Source organism: Anomaloglossus baeobatrachus, chromosome 1, assembly GCF_048569485.1.
Source record: "Anomaloglossus baeobatrachus isolate aAnoBae1 chromosome 1, aAnoBae1.hap1, whole genome shotgun sequence".
NCBI classification, from domain to species: domain Eukaryota; kingdom Metazoa; phylum Chordata; class Amphibia; order Anura; family Aromobatidae; genus Anomaloglossus; species Anomaloglossus baeobatrachus.
Genome location: NC_134353.1, coordinates 817681212 through 817700491, shown reverse-complemented (window position 1 = coordinate 817700491; position 19280 = coordinate 817681212). Strand labels below are relative to the sequence as shown.

The window sequence follows — 19280 nt, the reverse complement described above, 5'->3', positions numbered from 1 at the left end:
AGTGGACAGAAAAAATCTGTTTGGCGGGCTGGAAGAAAATTCTATCCTGTAGCCGTGGGAGATGATATCCCGCACCCACTGGTCGGAGACGTGTTGAAACCACACGTCGCCAAAGTGGGAGAGCCTGCCACCGACTAAGGACGTTGCTGGCGCGGCCCGATAGTCAAGAGGAGGCTGCCTTGGTGGCAGCGGCTCCTCCGTTCTTCTGGGGACGAGGCTTCGTGCGCCAGTTGGGTTTTCGATCCTTAGCTGAGTTAGTGGACGAGGCTGAGGGTTTAGAGGAGGACCGAAATCTCGACTGATTCCTGCCCTGGACAGGTTTCCTGGTTTTAGTTTGTGGCAAGGAAGTACTCTTCCCGCCAGTAGCTTCCTTAATGATTTCATCCAGTTGTTCACCGAACAGCCGGGTCCCAGAAAAAGGGAGCCCAGCTAGAAACTTCTTGGAAGCAGCGTCTGCTTTCCACTCACGAAGCCACAAGATCCTGCGGATCGCGAGGGAATTAGCGGAGGCTACCGCTGTGTGGTGAGACGCCTCCAAAATGGCAGACATAGCATAGGATGAAAAAGCCGAAGCTTGGGAAGTTAAGGCTACCATTTCGGGCATAGAGTCCCTAGTGAGGGAGTGCATCTCCGCCAGAGAAGCAGAGATGGCCTGAAGAGCCCACACTGCTGCAAAGGAAGGGGAGAAAGAGGCCCCTGCCGCTTCATATACAGATTTGGCCAGAAGGTCAACCTGGCGGTCAGTGGAATCCTTAAGAGAGGTGCCATCCGCCACAGACACAACTGTCCGGGCTGAGATTCTAGACACCGGAGGCTCTACCTTTGGTGACTGAGCCCACTCCTTGACCACCTCAGGTGGAAAAGGAAAACGGTCATCAGAGGTACGCTTAGGAAAGCGTTTGTCAGGGCAGGCCCTGGGTTTGGTCACAGTGGCCTGAAAACTGGAATGGTTAAAAAATATACTCCTTGCTCTCTTAGGTGAGGTAAACTGGTGTTTTTCTACCAGAGAGGCTTGTTCCTCTGACACAGGTGGATTAAGGTTTAGAACAGAGTTAATGGACGCAATCAAGTCACTAACATCTGCATCACCTTCAGATAGATCAATGGGGTACATAGACGTAGCTTCTGAGCCCACAGTAAGGGCATCCTCCTCGCCTTGCGATTCATCACGTGAATCAAAGCCGTGGGACGAGGAAGGAGAAGAGTCCCTGCGTCTCCGTTTAGGAGGACGGGGTCTGGGATCAGATGAAACATACTCTGTGAGCTCTGCAGAGCGAGTCGGAGCAGCAGAGGCACCCTGAGAAGGGGGCTGATGCATGGTTAGCAGAGTCCGTGACAGCTGTCCCATGGAGTCGGCAAAGGACTGGGAGATAGCTTTAGAAAACGATGCTACCCAAGCCGGGGGTTCAGCCACCGGGGCCGGAGCAGCCGGAGAGACCCCTGAGGAGGCTCCAGGCTGAGGCACCACCACGTTAGAGCAGGCATCACAGTGTGGATATGTGCTCGGTTCGTGCAGTATGAGCTTACATGCAGTGCATATAGCGTAAAGCTTTGCAGCCTTGCTCCTAGTGACAGACATGCTGCTGAGGTGGAGGCTCTGTAGTAAAAGAATTCACTCCTTCAGAATGACCCCCAGAGAGTGTATAAAAGTCCACAACCAAAGGTTGTGGCTTACCAGGCCGTTTTTGTGTGCCCTCCGGATTCCCAGCTTGGACCCCCAGACAGCTTGCAGAGCTGCAGCAGCCAGCGCCGATCAGTGTGAAAACGCTGAGAAAATGGCGCTGGAGTGAGGAGGGGGGGCGGGGGTTAATCCAAGAGCGGGAACCGGAGGGCTAAGGAGAACTACAGGGCAGGGAAACATCTCCCCAGAGAGGAGTGTCCTCCCCTCTGCTGAACGGCCGGTGGGCGGCGCCGCACTGTCCCCCTGCATGACTGACATGCAGGGGAAGAGAAACGAAAGTAGGCCGCGGCCGAAGCCGGGGACTAAATTTATCCATGCGGCCGACAAGCAGGCACCCTCGGCGCGGTTCTCAGGAAAAAAACGGAGAACCGGCCGGAAATCACAGCAAAGGAACCCCTGGTACCGCCATGCTCAAATAACACACTCTCCCCACACAAGGAACCCCTGAATAATGTCTCATATACTTAGCTTTTTGAGACGCAGGGCCATGTCCCTGAGGGATGTGCGCTCCGTCCAGCAGGGGCCTGAAAGGGCTGCGGATGGAGACCGGTCTCCTGCAGGGCAGTGAGAACCGTGAAGGCTCCCACTTCAAGCCAGAGCCCCAGGGGATGGTGAAGGAGCGCGGCATGGAAGGCTCCTGCCTTGAGATCAACCTTAACAGCACCGCCGACACAGTGGGGTGAGAAGGGACATGCCGGGAGTCCAGGATGGACCCACTTTTCTTCCAATTCTTTAATTAAAAATCAAAAATCAAAAGAGGATGCATGAACACAAAGCATTGAACTGGTTGGATTTGTCATCCGGGGGGTGTATATGCTCGGAGGGAGGAGCTACACTTTTAGTGTAGTACTTTGTGTGTCCTCCGGAGGCAGAAGCTATACACCCATGGTCTGGGTCTCCCATAAGGAACGATGAAGAAAAAACTGGCGTGCGGTCCCCCCCAATTTTAATGCCAGCCAGATAAAGCCATACGGCTGAAGGCTGGTATTCTCAGGATGGGGAGCTCCACATTATGGGGAGCCCCCAGCCTAACAATATCAGTCAGCAGCCGCCGAGAATTGCCGCATACATTATATGCGACAGTTCTGGGACTGTACCCGGCTCTTCCCGATTTACCCTGGTGCGTTGGCAAATCGGGGTAATAAGGAGTTATTGGCAGCCCATAGCTGCCAATAAGTCCTAGATTAATCATGTCAGGCGTCTCCCCGAAATACCTTCCATGATTAATCTGTAAACTACAGTAAATAAACACACACACCCGAAAAATCCATTATTAGAAATAAAAAACAAACACATTCCCTCATTACCAATTTATTAACCCCGACAAAGCCCTCCATGTCCGGCGTAATCCAGGATGGTCCAGCGCCGCATCCAGCTCTGCTGCATGGAGGTGACCGGAGCTGCAGCAGACACCGCCGCTCCTGTCCCCTCCATGCAGCAAATGAAGACAGCCGCGCGATCAGCTGAGCTGTCACCGAGGTTACCCGCGGCCACCGCTGGATCCAGCGGTGGCCGCGAGTAACCTCAGTGACAGCTCAGCTGATCGCGCTACTGCGTGGAGCTGACAGGAGCGTGCAGGACGGGACTTTCAGCGGTGGCGGTGGCGGTGAGAGGGGTCCATCATCTCCCCTGTGCGGGGACAGCGGTACTTCGGGGAACACGGGGAGGACGGGACTATCAGCGGCGGCAGCAAGAGGGGGATGGACATTGGCAGCTAATAACATTGATTTTTCACTCTCGCTGCCGCCGCTGATAGTCCCGTCCTCCACATCATCTCCCCTGTGCGTGCACGCTGGGGACAGTGGTACTTCGGGGAACACGTGGAGGATGGGACTATCAGCGGCAGCGAGAGGGGGATGGACATTGGCAGCTGAAAACATTGATTTTTCCCTCTCGCTGCTGCCGCTGCTGATAGTCCCGTCCTTCACATCATCTCCCCTGGGGATAGCGGTACTTCGGGGAACACATGGAGGACGGGACGGGACCTCACTTCCTGACAAATCACCTGCGTTTTTGGTACCAAAAACGCAGGTAAAAGGCAGGTAAAATGCACCACTTTTGATTAGCATGCATTTTTCCTGCGTTTTTGATGCCCTCATTGATTTCAATGGGTGACAAATGTTGACAAAAACGCAGGAACAATGAACATGCTGCATTTTTTTTGTCACAAACTTTTGACAAAAAAAACGCTGACAAATAAACTGCAATGTGCGCATGACAAGTCTGACTTCTCATAGACTTTGCTGGGAAGTCATATGTCAGAAAGTTCTGCTGACAAAACTGCAGCCAAAAAAGCAGCAAAAAAAAGAGAATTTTGTTTACTTACCGTAAATTCTTTTTCTTATAGTTCCGACATGGGAGACCCAAACCATGGGTGTATAGCTTCTGCCTCCGGAGGACACACAAAGTACTACACTAAAAGTGTAGCTCCTCCCTCCGAGCATATACACTCCCCGGATGACAAATCCAACCAGTTTAGTGCCAAAGCTGAAGGAGGACATCCACCCATAAGTAGAGATAGAGTAAAACCCGGAATAACCGGAACTTCTGTCTACAACAACAGCCGGTGAAAAACACACGGAACAAGAAAGCTGCCAACAGGCAATAGGGAGGGTGCTGGGTCTCCCATGTCGGAACTATAAGAAAAAGAATTTACGGTAAGTAAACAAAATTCTCTTTTTCTTTATCGTTCCTTATGGGAGACCCAAACCATGGGACGTCTCAAAGCAGTCCATGGGTGGGAAATAAACAGAAACTGAGAAGTAGGCGAAACCTAACTTCACAAATGGGCGACAGCCGTCCGAAGGATGCGTCTGCCCAAGCTCGCATCTGCCGAAGCATGAGCATGCACTTGGTAGTGCTTTGAAAGGGTGTGCAGACTAGACCAAGTGGCAGCCTGACAGACCTGCTGAGCCGTAGCCCAAGAGGCACCGACAGCTCTGGTCGAGTGCGCCTTAATCCCTGGCGGGGGAGGCATCTGAGAACATAGGTAGGCATCGGATATGGCCGACCTAATCCAATGAGCTAGGGTCGGTTTAGAAGCCGAGAGACCCTTGCGCTTTGTGGTCAGCACAAAAAGAGAGGTGCACCGCCTAAAAAAACAGCGGTGCGTGACACATAGATCCGGAGCGTCCGCACCAAATCTAAAGCATGCAACGCTTTCTCAAAGCGATGCACAGGGGCCGCACAAAGGGAAGACAATGAAATGTCCTGGTTAAGGTGGAACGGAGACACCACCTTAGGGAGAAGGCCCGGAGTTGGATGGAGAACCACCTTGTCTTGGTGAAAAAAACCAAAAACGGTGACTCTGAAGAGAGCACAGTCAAATAAGAGACTCTCCTGAGAGAAATTATGGCCACCAGAAAAACCACTTTCTGTGAAAGACTAGACAACGAAACCTCCCTAAGAGGCTCAAAGGGGGGTTTCTGTAAGGCCATGAGGACCAAAGAAAGGTCTCAGGGATCCAGAGACCACCGGTAAGGTGGAATGATGTGAGATGCGCCCTGCATGAAGGTGCGCACCTGGGCCAGTCGGGCGATACGCCGCTGACAGAGCCGATACCTGTCCCTTGAGGGAATGAGGGACAGACCTAGCTGCAGGCCGGACTGTAGAAAGGACAGGATGGTCGGCAAGGAAAAAACGGCCAAGGAGCATGGCCGGAAGAACGACACCAGGACGGGAAAATTCTCCAAGTCCTGAGGTAAAACCTGGCCGAGGAAGACTTCCGAGCCTGAGTCATAGTGAAGATGACCTCGGAAGGAATGCCTGAAGCCGTAAGGATTCAGGGCTCAAGAGCCACGCCGTCAATCTGAGAGCCGCAGAATTGTTGTGGAAAACGGACCCTCTGAGAGAACGTCTGGCTGGTCCGGGAGATGCCACAGCACCTCTACAAACAGACGGAGCAGGTCTGGGAACCAAGCTCGCCCGGGCCTGGGGCGTTGAGTACGACCCGACGGCCCTCCATTTTGATCTTGCGCAGGACTCTGGGCAAGAGAGCTAGAGGGGGAAACACGTAGGTCAGACGGAACTGGGACCAATCTGGAACCAGCGCGTCCGCTGCCAAGGCCTGAGGATCGTGGGAGCGAGCCACGTAAACCGGGACCTTGTTGTTGTGCCGGGATGCCATTAGATCCACTCCCGGAGTGCCCCGCCTGCTAAATTGACCGGAACACTGCCGGATGCAGGGCTCACTCGCCGCTGTCCACGGTTTGACGGCTGAGATAATCTGCCTCCCAGTTTTCTGCGCCTGGGATGTGGACTGCGGATATGGTGGACTTGGAGTCCTCCGTCCACTGAAGGATATGTTGAACTTCCAACATTGCTAGGCGGCTGCGAGTTCTAGGACTACAGCCCTGATTTCCAGCACATTGATCGAGAGGGCTGATTCGGACGGAGTCCAAGTGCCCTGTGCTCGGTGGTGGAGAAACACTGCTCCCCAGCCGGATAGACTGGCATCCGTGGTGAGAATCACCCATGACGGGGCCAGAAAGGAGCGTCCCTGGTACAGAGAGAGGGGCCGAAGCCACCACTGAAGAGAGCTCCTGGTCTGTGGCGACAGAGCCACCAGCCTGTGCAAGGAAGAAGTCCCTTGTCCCAACAGCGGAAAATGTCCAGCTGCAGGGGACGCAGATGGAACTGGCACGGGGAATCGCTTCTATTGACGCCACCATCTGACCCAGCACCTGCATGAGGTGCCTGATGGAATGACGGTGGAGCCTCAGCAGAGAGCGAACCGCCAGATGAAGAGACTGCTGTTTGACTAAGGGCAGCTTCACAAGTGCCAGCAGAGTCTCGAATTGCATCCCTAGGTACGTAAGTTCCTGGGTCGGGGTCAGAGTGGACTTGCAAGCGTGGCGAGAGTGAGCGAGACACTCCGCTGACAGTCTGCATTGGATGAAGCCCTGACTAGAAGGGCGTCCAGGTAAGGAATCACTACCAACCCCTGGAGGAGCAGAACCGCAACTGGTGAATACACGAGGGGCCGTGGCTAACCCAAAGGGGAGAGCCACGAATTGGAAATGTTCCTCTCCGATTACAAAACGTAGCCAACGCTGGTGTGAAACTGCGAATGGCACATGCAGAGAGACATCTCTGATGTCGATGGATGCTAAGAAATCTCCTTGGGTCATTGACTGATCGCAGAGATTCCATGCAAAATTGCCGCACCTGAACATGCTTGTTGAGAAGCTTGAGATCCAGGTCGGAAAGCACCGTCCTTTTCGGGGACTAGGAAGAGATTTGAGTAGAAATCTCAGAACCGTTCCCAGTCGGGAACTGGTACAATTACTCCATTGGCCTGCAAGAATGCCACGGCCTGTGAGAAGGCGGCGGCCTTGGAGCAGGGGGGAGTTGTCAGAAAAAAACTGTTTGGCGGCTGAATAGAATTCTATTCTGTAGCCGTGGGAGATGGTAACCCACACCCACTGATCGAAGACGTGTTGAAACCACACGTCGCCCAAGAGGGAGAGCCTGCCACCGACCAAGGACGTTACTGGCGCGGCCAGATAATCAAGAGGAGGCTGCCTTGGTGGCAGCAGCTCCTGCCGACTTAGGACGCGGCTTCATGCGCCAGTTGGTTTACGGACCTTGGCTGAGTTAGTGGACGAGGCCGAGGGCTTAGAGGACGACCAGTTAGAGGAAACGAAAGGACGAAACCTCGACTGGTTCCTGCCCTGGAAGGTTTCCTGGGTTGTGGCATGGAAGTACTCTTCCTGCCAAAAGCTTCCTTAATAATTTCATCCAGTTGTTCACCGAATAGACTGGTCCCAGCAAAAGGGAGTCCAGCAAGGAACTTCTTAAGAAGCATCTACCTTCCACTCTCGAAGCCACAGGAACCTGCGGATAGCGAGGGAAGTAGCCGAGGCCACCGCAGTGCGGTGACAGTCTCCAGCTATAGGATGAAAAGACTGAAGCCTGGAAGTTAAGGCAACCAATTCGGGCATAAAGGCCCTGGTGAGGGAATGCATCTCCTCCCGAGAAGCAGAGATGGCTTTGAGAGCCCGCACTGCTGCAAAAGATGGGGAGAACGAGGCCCCTGCCGCCTCATATATAGATTTGGCCAGAAGGACAACCTGGCGGACAGTGGGATCCTCAGAGAGGTGCCGTCAGCCACTGATACAACTGTCCGGGCTGAAAGTCTAGACACCGGAGGGTCCACCCTTGGTGAATGAGCCCACTCCTTGACCACCACTGGTGGAAGGGGGAAACAGTCATCAGAACCACGCTCTGGGAAGCGTCTGTCAGGACAGGCTCTGGGCTTGGTCACAGTGACCTGAATGCTGGAGTGGATAAGGAACACACTCCTTGTTCTCTTAGGCAAGGTATACTGATGCTTTTCTGCCAGAGAGGGGTGCTCCCCTGATACAGGCGGATTGAGGTCCAGTACAAATATAATGGACGCAATCAAATCATTAGCATCTGCGTCACTTTCGGACAGATCAATGGGGTACATGGAGAGCGTCCGAGCCCCCAGTAAGGCATCCTCCTTGTCCTGCGAGTCAGCTCGTGAACCAGAGCCGCGGGGCGAGGAGGGAAAGGGGACCCTGCGTCTCCATTTTAGGAGGACGGGCTCCCAGATGAAGAATCCTCTGTGAGCTTTGCTGAGCGAGCCATAGCAGCAGAAGCGCCCTGAGAAGGGGGCTGATGCATGCTCAGCAGTGTCCGGGACAGCTGTCCCCTGGAGAGAGGGATTCTACCCCGGAGCCGGAGCAGCCGGAGGGACCACTGGGGATAAGCCTCCAGGCTGAGGCACCACTATGTCAGAGCAGGCATCACAATGTGGTTATGTGCTCGGTACAGACAGTACGAGTCAACATGCGGTGCATAATAAAAAACAGCCTTGCAGCCCTGCACTGATATGAGACATGCTGCAGAAGTGGGGGCTCTGTCCAGAAAGACCCCCAGCAGAGTATATAAACAGAGTATATAAGCAGCAGCACAACCAGAGGTTGTGGCTTGCCAGACCGTTTAACATAACATCTCTGTGCCCTCCAGATTCCCCAGAAGTGGGGGCTTTTCGGAAAAAAACCCCCAGCAGAGTATATAAACAGAGTGTATAAGCAGCTGCATAACCGGAGGTTGTGGCTTGCCAGACTGTTTAACATAGGGGCATCTCTGTGCCCTCCAGATCCCCCAGAACTGGGGGGCTCTGTCCCAGGCCCCCATTTGTCACAATGTGTTTGCAGACATTGATCTCTGTGCCCTAGAACGCTGAAAAAATGGCGTCCGCAGCGAGGAGAGGGGGCGGGGCCTACTCTGAGAGCAGGACGGAGGGCAAATGAGGCATACAGGGGAGGGAATCTTTCCTCAGTGAGGAGTGTCCCTTCCCTGTGCTGAGCAGCCGGTGGGCGGAGCCACCCTGTCTCACTGCACTGACTGACATAGAATCGAAACTAGGCCTCAGGCGAAGCCGGGGCCTAGATTTAAACATGCGGCCAGCGTGCAGGCACCATCGGCGCGGTTCTCCAGTGAAAACTGGAGAACCGGCCGGAAATGTTAAAACATACATATAACACATTCTCCCCCACAAATAAAGTACAAGGGACCCCTAGAAAGACCACTTTCTGTGGTAATAACGTCTCAGTACTTAGCTTGAGACGCAGGTGCCAGGTCCCTGGGGGGTCATCGCTCCGTCCGGCAGGATCCTGAACAGGGCTGCGGATGGAGACCGGTCTCCTGCAAAGCAGTGAGAACCGTGATGACTCCCACTTCAAGCCAGAGCCCCAAGGGATGGCGAAGGAGCGCGGCATGTGAAGGCTCCAGCCCTGAAATCAACCTTAACAGCACCGCCGACACAGTGGGGTGAGAAGGGACATGCCGGGAGTCCAGACTGGACCCGCTTTTCTTCCAAATCTTTGAAATCAAAAATGGATGCATGTGTGTGTGTGACCTCCTGAACACAAAGCATTGAACTGGTTGGATTTGTCATCCGGGGAGTGTATATGCTCAGAGGGAGGAGCTACACTTTTAGTGTAGTACTTTGTGTGTCCTCCGGAGGCAGAAGCTATACACCCATGGTTTGGGTCTCCCATAAGGAACGATAAAGAAAAGCAGCGTGCGCATGTAGCCTAAGGTCTGAGATTGGTGTTGGATGAAATGGCCTGGGTTGCGGTTTCCAATCTACCTCATCACACAGTATTCAATGACTATGTGGTCAGGGCTCTGATCAGGAGGTCATGTTCTTCAACATCAAACTTGTCTTTATGGACTTTGCTTTGTGTTCTTCTTCCTCCACCACCAAACTTTACCATGGGCACAATGAAGGCAACAGTTCCCTGACATTTGGCAATCCCAGACTAGTCCATCAGACTACTCCATCAGACTGCTAGAGAAACGGGGTTCATCACACCACAGAACACAGTTCCAGAGTCCATGAATGACTTACTTTACACCATATGACTGTTGATTTTGTGCCTGGTGTTATAAGACTTAGCTCGTCTCTTGGGACACCCGCATATCGCGCGATGCATCGCCGGGGTCACGGTTTTCGTGACACACATCCGGCATCACTTGCGACGTCGTTTTGTGTGACGCCTCAGAGCGACGTGGAATCGCTCACAAATCGTGAGTCGTGTACTCGTCGCTTATTTTTAAAAAATTGTTTATTTTTAATGGCGCCGGTTGTTCATCGTACCCGGGGCACCCCGGGAACGATGAACACAGCTTACCTGCGTCCCGCAGCTCCCGCCGGCAATGCGGAGGGAAGGAGGTGGGCGGGATGTTTTATGTCCCGCTCATCCTCGCCCCTCCGCTTCTATTGGCCGGCCGCTGTGTGACACCGCTGTGACGCCGAACATCTCTCCCCCTTCAGGAAGTGGATGTTCGCCGCCCACAGCGAGGTCGCTCAGCAGGTAAGTGTGTGTGATGGTGATTTAACAACTTTGAGCACCACGGACAACTAATTGCCCGTGACGCACAAACGACGGGGGCGGGTACGATCGCTCGTGCAATCGCACGATAGATCGTACCGTGTGACGCCCGCATTACATGCAGCCACTCAGCCATGTTATGCCATACTATGAAGCTCCCGGACCATCTTGTGCTAATCTTAATGTCACAAGAAATTAGAAACTGCAGTTGGTGCATAAAAATTGGCAACGCTTCGCTGACTATGTGCCGCAGGATTTGTTGACCTCGCTCTGTAACTTTGTGGTCTTCCACTTTGTGGCTTGGTTGCTGTGGTTCCTAAACACTTCCATTTTTCAATAATACCACACACTTTTGATGGTGGAATATTTAGGAACACTTGTTTCAATGAGACTGAATGAAAAACCTGAATTCAATGATTACATTTTTAGGACACACCTTTTTAGTGTATTGTAAAACAAATAACTGTGGCTCCTGGGACCCCTGGCAAAGAGAGGATAGTACTGCAAGAACATGCAGCCCACCAACATTTGGTCAAAAATGTGGTAATACTTGCCAATCATATAAACTACCATCCATGTAATAAATGGATGGAATAAGACCATGCACTCAGACAAGTCAGCTCTTCGATCAATGACAATTATTAGTAATGACTCCAAAGCCTAAATCACTTTAGTTGGCCTGCATCTTGTGTTGGGGGCTATTTTTCTGCATGAATTAAATTCTCACAATAAGTGACTGTACCATGCTCCTTTTCTTCCAAACTATGGATGGTAGAGATATATACTGTATAAACATGGTGTGCTATAGGGTTCATGTACTCTGTGTATCCTATATGTAATAAAACAGGCATAGGGCTAAAAGAAATTTTATTCTGTTAGCAGTGGAACATATAGTCATGGTAAACAAACAATTTTGTCTTCTCTATGGCAAATATTAAAAAAATCATAATTACTGGTAAACCGTAATAATTGACAAAATGTTGACATTAACAAGAATATTTGGGCATTTTCAAAATTGGGCCAAGTGAAGAAAAAAGGTATACTTGTCTACTGAAACCCGCCATCCCATTGCCACCAATGTGGAAGATTTGTTTCTCTGGCCAAGTTCGAAAGAACAACAAACCAACATTGATCTCTGCTGGTTTCTGTGTCTTGTCTTGACTTCTATTGATGCAGATGTGTAATTTGGCATAAACGACTTTCCAACTACTGCACCCAACAATCGCCAAATATATCCTACACTGCCGATCACGTTTTCCACATATTTGCGCCTTCTGTAATGCTCAAGTGTCACCAATACTAAACAGAAAAACGGGCTAATTCTGCCCTAGTTGGAATCTTACTCAATATATATCCTAGTGTACTGTATATAAACCTCAGATACAACAGTTGAGAAAACCACCATTTCTAAATAAGACTAATCCAATTGTTACACTGTATCACAATGTTTAAAGACAAAGTTAAATAGTGCCAATAGCCATGGGCCCAAGTGCACCATATATTACCGTACTTTATTTCCACACCACATTTATTTAGTTATTTTTTTTTTTTTTTTAAACACTGAAAAAAATGGAAACCGTTTTAGAAAAGGGCACATGTTATAGTAAATCTTCCCTGAGCAAAGCTTTGGCATTGTCTTTAGGACAACAATCCAAGTCCAGCATATCATGGAGACCTGGCATTAGACATGTGTGCAGATGAACAGGTCTGTGCTTACAGTATTGCCATGTGCAGGAAAAATTAACATTTACCTTCCATTATATTGTCGTTTTGGGTCAAAAATCCTTATCTGGTTTAGAATATATATTTATAGCAGCTGGATCTCCAGGTTCCTGATACAGAGCTCAAAATCCATGTTCTAGAGAGATCTGAAACATGACAATCTGGCGGTCTGCATACTGTTCTCCATTGAAAGCTAAGGGGGTTTCTAGGATTTTTAATAGACTGGGTACAGAAGTAAATAAGCATTGCTCTGTTTTCTAATCTCCTAAGCTGCAGTGATCCTCGCTGGTGGAAGAAATGATGACATCCCCTCTGTCATTTATATGACAACCAATGGTACCAGAGCGGACCACCAGTGTGGTGGATGATATGGGAAAGTAATGTTTATTACTGTGCGATTCAATTCACAGTGCCAATTTTCTTTATAGCATTTGCATGAGACTGTGCAAAATGTTTTTTTGCGTGTAAGGGTAGTCCAGTGTACACCTTTGGAAAAAAAAAAAATAAAATGCCAAAATCAATTAAACTCCCCTCTTTCTCCCAAGGATTCAGTGTAGATCCTTAGGTGGACCTCCCGATCTTTATGTACCTGTGGCCTCTGAATCTTTATGCTAAACTACTGCTTGACCATAATGCCACGGATAATATTGCGACTGTTAAAGGGACTCTGTCGCCAGATTTTGGCTCCTAATCTGAGAGCAGCATAACGTAGGGGCAGAGATCCTGATTCCAGCGATGTCACTTACTGGGCTGCTTAGTGTAGTTTTGATAATCACTGTTTACTCAGCAGTAGATTATCATTAGAGAACTAATTGTCGTACTCCCACCATATTCATGAGCTCTGTCTAACTGCTAGATCTGCAGCAGATAAAATATTGATTTTATCAAAATTACAGCAAACCGCTCAGTAAGTGACACATCGCTGGAATCAGGGTCTCTGTCTCTACATTATGCTAATCTCAGATGGGGAGCAAAAACCCAATGACAGATTCCCTTTAAGGCCACCAATTTGCTGCACTGATCAGGTGGCAGATCTAGTAAACAAAGATCGGAAGTACTGCCTGACTTTCCATGCTTGATGGCATCTTCTGCTGTGTTTCTTTCTTTCAAAGATTAGATAATGCCAATAAGGCTCTGTGCCCACGTTGCGTATTTGCATGCAGTTACGCTGCGTATTGCACTTCAGTGTGACTGCATGCGTCCTGCGTCCCCATAATCCATGCGCACGTTGCGTTTTAGAACGCAGCGATTTGCATGCTGCCAAATCGCTGCATTCTAAAAAGCAACATGTCACTTATTCCGTGCGCTTTGGATGCAGGTCCCGCTCTGTCTATGGTGGAGGCTGCATCCAGAGCGCACGAAATCTGCTTTTTCACTGCATTCATTACACAGTGTTTCTGCAGCGATTTGAAGTGCACATGTGCTGTTGAAATTTCTGCAGGGACACAACGCAACGTGGGCACATAGCCTTATAACCGCATGCTATTAATACTCATGCTCCCTCTAGTGGCAGCAGCATTTTCTTTATCATTATGTCTGTGTGGTGCTCTTGGAGCGCTGCATCAGAAAATGTATGTATAGTCAGTGCAGAATTTTAGACTAATTTATTTTTATTTATTATGACATTTAAAGGGTGTATATTAACTTTAAGGTAAACAAATCATGTGCACACTTAAGCAGCTGTTTGTCCAAGACCACAGGTTCCCAGAAAACTGTACATACAGTAGGTGACAGAATCTGTACAAATTACTTTGCCCTCCCATAGGGAGGTGATGAAGTTTGGATATAATGAGCTAAAGATTTCTTAGTGAAATGGCCCAATCAGTGCAGTCAACACAACCCTAAAAAACCTGTTCATCAGTGAACTCAATGAGGTGTCAATGAGGTGACATGGCAAGAATTGATGGAATAGAACTCCTTTCATAAGCGCTCACAATATCAATCTATAAACTATTATTCTCCAGCCAGTTTTTAACAATGTCAAAGTTTTTGTCCATCCATCTAATATTTTCCTCCATGGTTTCTTTTGCTTGTTGGACACAACGTAACTGGGACCCAGTTTCTTTCAAGGATTCAAAAAAATATGTTGCCTAAAAAGAAATTAGAAAATAAATCAGAACATTATCTTTCACATTGGCTGTATATACAGTGCGTACGGAAAGTATTCAGACCCCTATACATTTTTCACTTGTTTCTTTGCAACAATTTGGTAAATTCAAACAAGTTCATTTCACCCCATCTTGACAGAAAAAACCCCAGAAATGTTAATATTTTTGCAAATTTATTAAACAAGAAAGAAGGGAATTTTGTTACTTACCGTAAATTCCTTTTCTTCTAGCTCCTATTGGGAGACCCAGACGATTGGGTGTATAGCACTGCCTCCGGAGGCCACACAAAGCAATTACACTAAAAAGTGTAAGGCCCCTCCCCTTCTGGCTATACACCCCCAGTGGGATCACTGGCTCACCAGTTTTAGTGCAAAAGCAAGAAGGAGGAAAGCCAATAACTGGTTTAAACAAATTCACTCCGAAGTAACGTCGGAGAACTGAAAACCATTCAACATGAACAACATGTGTACCCGAAAAACAACCAAAAATCCCGAAGGACAACAGGGCGGGTGCTGGGTCTCCCAATAGGAGCTAGAAGAAAAGGAATTTACGGTAAGTAACAAAATTCCCTTCTTCTTCGGCGCTCCATTGGGAGACCCAGACGATTGGGACGTCCAAAAGCTGTCCCTGGGTGGGTAAAGAAATACCTCATGTTAGAGCTGCAAAGACAGCCCTCCCCTACGGGGAGGCAACTGCCGCCTGCAGGACTCTTCTACCTAGGCTGGCGTCCGCCGAAGCATAGGTATGCACCTGATAATGTTTGGTGAAAGTGTGCAGACTCGACCAGGTAGCTGCCTGGCACACCTGTTGAGCCGTAGCCTGGTGTCGTAATGCCCAGGACGCACCCACGGCTCTGGTAGAATGGGCCTTCAGCCCTGATGGAACCGGAAGCCCAGCAGAACGGTAGGCTTCAAGAATTGGTTCTTTGATCCATCGAGCCAGGGTGGCTTTGGAAGCCTGCGACCCTTTGCGCTTACTAGCGACAAGGACAAAGAGTGCATCCGAGCGGCGCAGGGGCGCCGTGCGGGAAATGTAGATTCTGAGTGCTCTCACCAGATCCAACAAATTGAAATCCTTTTCATACCGATGAACTGCATGCGGATAAAAGGAAGGCAAGGAGATATCCTGATTAAGATGAAAAGAGGATACCACCTTAGGGAGAAACTCCTGAATGGGGCGCAGCACTACCTTGTCCTGGTGGAACACCAGGAAAGGAGCTTTGGATGACAGCGCTGCTAGTTCAGACACTCTCCGAAGAGACGTGACCGCTACCAGAAAGGCCACTTTCTGTGAGAGTCGAGAAAGTGACACATCCCTCAGAGGCTCGAAGGGCGGCTTCTGGAGAGTAACAAGGACTTTGTTTAGATCCCACGGATCTAACGGCCGCCTGTACGGAGGTACGATATGACAAACCCCCTGCAGGAACGTGCGCACCTGAGAAAGTCGTGCTAGACGCTTCTGAAAAAACACGGATAGTGCCGAGACTTGCCCTTTAAGGGAGCCGAGCGACAAGCCCTTTTCCAACCCAGATTGCAGGAAGGAAAGAAAGACAGGTAACGCGAATGGCCAGGGAGATACTCCTTGTGCAGAGCACCAGGATAAGAAAATCTTCCACGTTCTGTGGTAGATCTTAGCAGAAGTGGACTTCCTAGCCTGTCTCATGGTGGCAACGACCCCTTGGGATAATCCTGAAGACGCTAGGATCCAGGACTCAATGGCCACACAGTCAGGTTCAGGGCCGCAGAATTCCGATGGAAAAACGGCCCTTGGGACAGTAAGTCTGGACGGTCTGGTAGTGCCCACGGTTGGCCGACCGTGAGATGCCACAGATCCGGGTACCACGACCTCCTCGGCCAGTCTGGGGCGACGAGTATGACGCGGCCGCAATCGGATCTGATCTTGCGTAACACTCTGGGCAAGAGTGCCAGAGGTGGAAACACATAAGGGAGCCGGAACTGCGACCAATCTTGCACTAAGGCGTCTGCCGCCAGAGCTCTTTGATCGCGAGACCGCGCTATGAAGGTCGGGACCTTGTTGTTGTGCCGAGACGCCATTAGGTCGACGTCCGGCACCCCCCAGCGGCGGCAGATTTCCTGAAACACGTCCGGGTGAAGGGACCATTCCCCTGCGTCCATGCCCTGGCGACTGAGGAAGTCTGCTTCCCAGTTTTCTACGCCCGGGATGTGAACTGCTGATATGGTGGATGCTCTTTCCTCTACCCACATCAGAATCCGCCTGACTTCCTGGAAGGCTTGCCGACTGCGTGTCCCTCCTTGGTGGTTGATGTATGCCACCGCTGTGGAGTTGTCCGACTGAATTCGGATCTGTTTTCCTTCCAGCCACTGCTGGAAGGCTAATAGGGCAAGATACACTGCCCTGATCTCCAGAACATTGATCTGAAGGGTGGATTCCTGCTGAGTCCACGTCCCTTGAGCCCTGTGGTGGAGAAAAACTGCTCCCCACCCTGACAGACTCGCGTCTGTCGTGACCACTGCCCAGGATGGGGGCAGGAATGATCTTCCCTGCGATAATGAGGTGGGAAGAAGCCACCATAGCAGAGAATCCTTGGCCGTCTGAGAAAGGGAGACTTTCCTGTCTAGGGAAGTTGTCTTCCCGTCCCATTGGCGGAGAATGTCCCATTGAAGTGGACGCAGATGAAACTGCGCGAACGGGACTGCCTCCATTGCTGCCACCATCTTCCCTAGGAAGTGCATGAGGCGCCTTAAGGGGTGCGACTGACCCTGAAGGAGAGACTGCACCCCTGTCTGTAGAGACCGCTGCTTGTCCAGCGGAAGCTTCACTATCGCTGAGAGAGTATGAAACTCCATGCCAAGATACGTTAGTGATTGAGTCGGTGCCAGGTTTGACTTTGAAAAGTTGATGATCCACCCGAAAGTCTGGAGAGTCTCCAGCGCAACATTCAGGCTGTGTTGGCATGCCTCTTGAGAGGGTGCTTTGACAAGTAGATCGTCCAAGTAAGGGATCACCGAGTGTCCCTGAGAATGCAAGACTGCTACCACTGCCGCCATGACCTTGGTGAAAACCCGTGGGGCTGTCGCCAGACCAAATGGCAGAGCTACGAACTGGAGATGGTCGTCTCCTATCACGAAACGTAGAAAACGTTGGTGCTCTGTAGCAATCGGCACGTGGAGATAAGCATCTTTGATGTCTATTGATGCAAGGAAATCTCCTTGAGACATTGAGGCAATGACAGAGCGGAGGGATTCCATCCGGAACCGCCTGGCGTTCACATGCTTGTTGAGCAGCTTTAGGTCCAGAACAGGACGGAACGAGCCGTCCTTTTTTGGAACCACGAAGAGATTGGAGTAAAAACCTTGCCCTTGTTCCTGCAGAGGAACAGGGATCACCACTCCTTCTGCTCTTAGTGAGCACACCGCCTGCAGAAGGGCATTTGCTCGGTCGGGATGTGGGGAGGTTCTGAAGAACCGAGGCGGAGGATGAGAACTGAATTCTATCCTGTACCCGTGAGACAAAATGTCTGCTACCCACCGGTCTTTGACCTGTGGCAGCCAAATGTCGCAAAAGCGGGAGAGCCTGCCACCGACCGAGGATGCGGAGGGATGAGGCCGAAAGTCATGAGGCAGCCGCCTTGGAAGCGGTTCCTCCGGTTGTTTTCTTGGGGCGTGAATGAGCCCGCCAGGAATCTGAGCTCCTTTGCTCCTTCTGAGTCCCTTTGGACGAGGAGAATTGGGTCTTGCTGGAGCCTCGAAAGGACCGAAACCTCGACTGCCACTTCCTCTGTTGAGGTTTGCTCGATCTGGGCTGGGGTAAGGAGGAGTCCTTACCCTTGGACTGTTTAATGATCTCAGCCAATTGCTCACCAAACAGTCTGTCTCCAGATAGTGGCAAGCTGGTTAAACATTTCTTGGAAGCAGAATCTGCTTTCCATTCCTTTAACCACAAGGCTCTGCGCAAAACCACAGAGTTGGCAGACGCCATTGAGGTACGGCTCGTAGAGTCCAGGACAGCGTTGATAGCGTAAGTCGCAAACGCAGACATTTGCGAGGTTAGGGACGCTACTCGCGGCACTGCTGGACGTATGATAGAGTCCACTTGTGCCAGGCCAGCTGAAATAGCTTGGAGTGCCCACACGGCCGCGAATGCTGGAGCAAACGACGCGCCGATAGCTTCATAGACAGACTTTAACCAAAGGTCCATCTGTCTGTCATTGGCATCTTTAAGTGAAGCCCCATCTTCCACTGCAACTATGGATCTAGCCGCAAGCCTGGAGATTGGGGGGTCCACCTTTGGACACTGGGTCCAGCGTTTGACCACGTCAGGGGGAAAGGGATAACGTGTATCCTTAAGACGTTTGGAGAAACGCTTATCTGGATAAGCATGATGTTTCTGGACTGATTCTCTGAAGTCAGAGTGGTCCAGAAAAGTACTCAATTTACGCTTAGGATACCGGAACTGGAACTTCTCCTGCTGTGCAGCTGCCTCCTCTGCTGAAGGGGCTGGGGGAGAAATATCCAACAGTCTATTGATGGCCGCTATAAGGTCATTTACCATAGCGTCACCATCAGGGGTATCTAGATTGAGAGCGGTGTCAGGAGTAGATTCCTGATCACCCACCTCTGTCTCCTCATACAGAGCCTCGTCTCGCTGAGACCCTGACCAGTGTGATGACGGCGAGGGTCTTTCCCAGCGAGCCCGCTTAGGCTGCCTGGGACTGTCATCCGAGTCAGAGTCTTCAGCCTGTGATGCCTGGGACCCCCTTGAAGTACGGATTAGTTCCAACTGAGGGGGACCGGGGAGCATAGACACAGCAGTGTCCATGGTCTGAGAAACTGGCCTGGACTGCAAGGTTTCCAGGATTTTTGTCATAGTCACAGACATCTTATCAGCAAAAACTGCAAATTCTGTCCCCGTCACCAGGGC

At 50.6% G+C, this 19280-nt stretch overlaps 1 protein-coding gene across 1 annotated transcript in view; it reads right to left on the bottom strand.

Annotated features, from left to right (window-relative positions):
• Positions 1-11407: 11407 nt before the first annotated feature.
• The window catches only part of ERAP1 (endoplasmic reticulum aminopeptidase 1), an 82127-nt gene continuing 74254 nt past the window's right edge, over positions 11408-19280 (bottom strand). Inside the window, exon 19 of the mRNA XM_075325069.1 lies at positions 11408-14360. Coding sequence (XP_075181184.1) covers positions 14214-14360 — 147 coding nt within the window. The 3' untranslated portion in view covers positions 11408-14213. The remainder of the gene's footprint in view (positions 14361-19280) is intronic.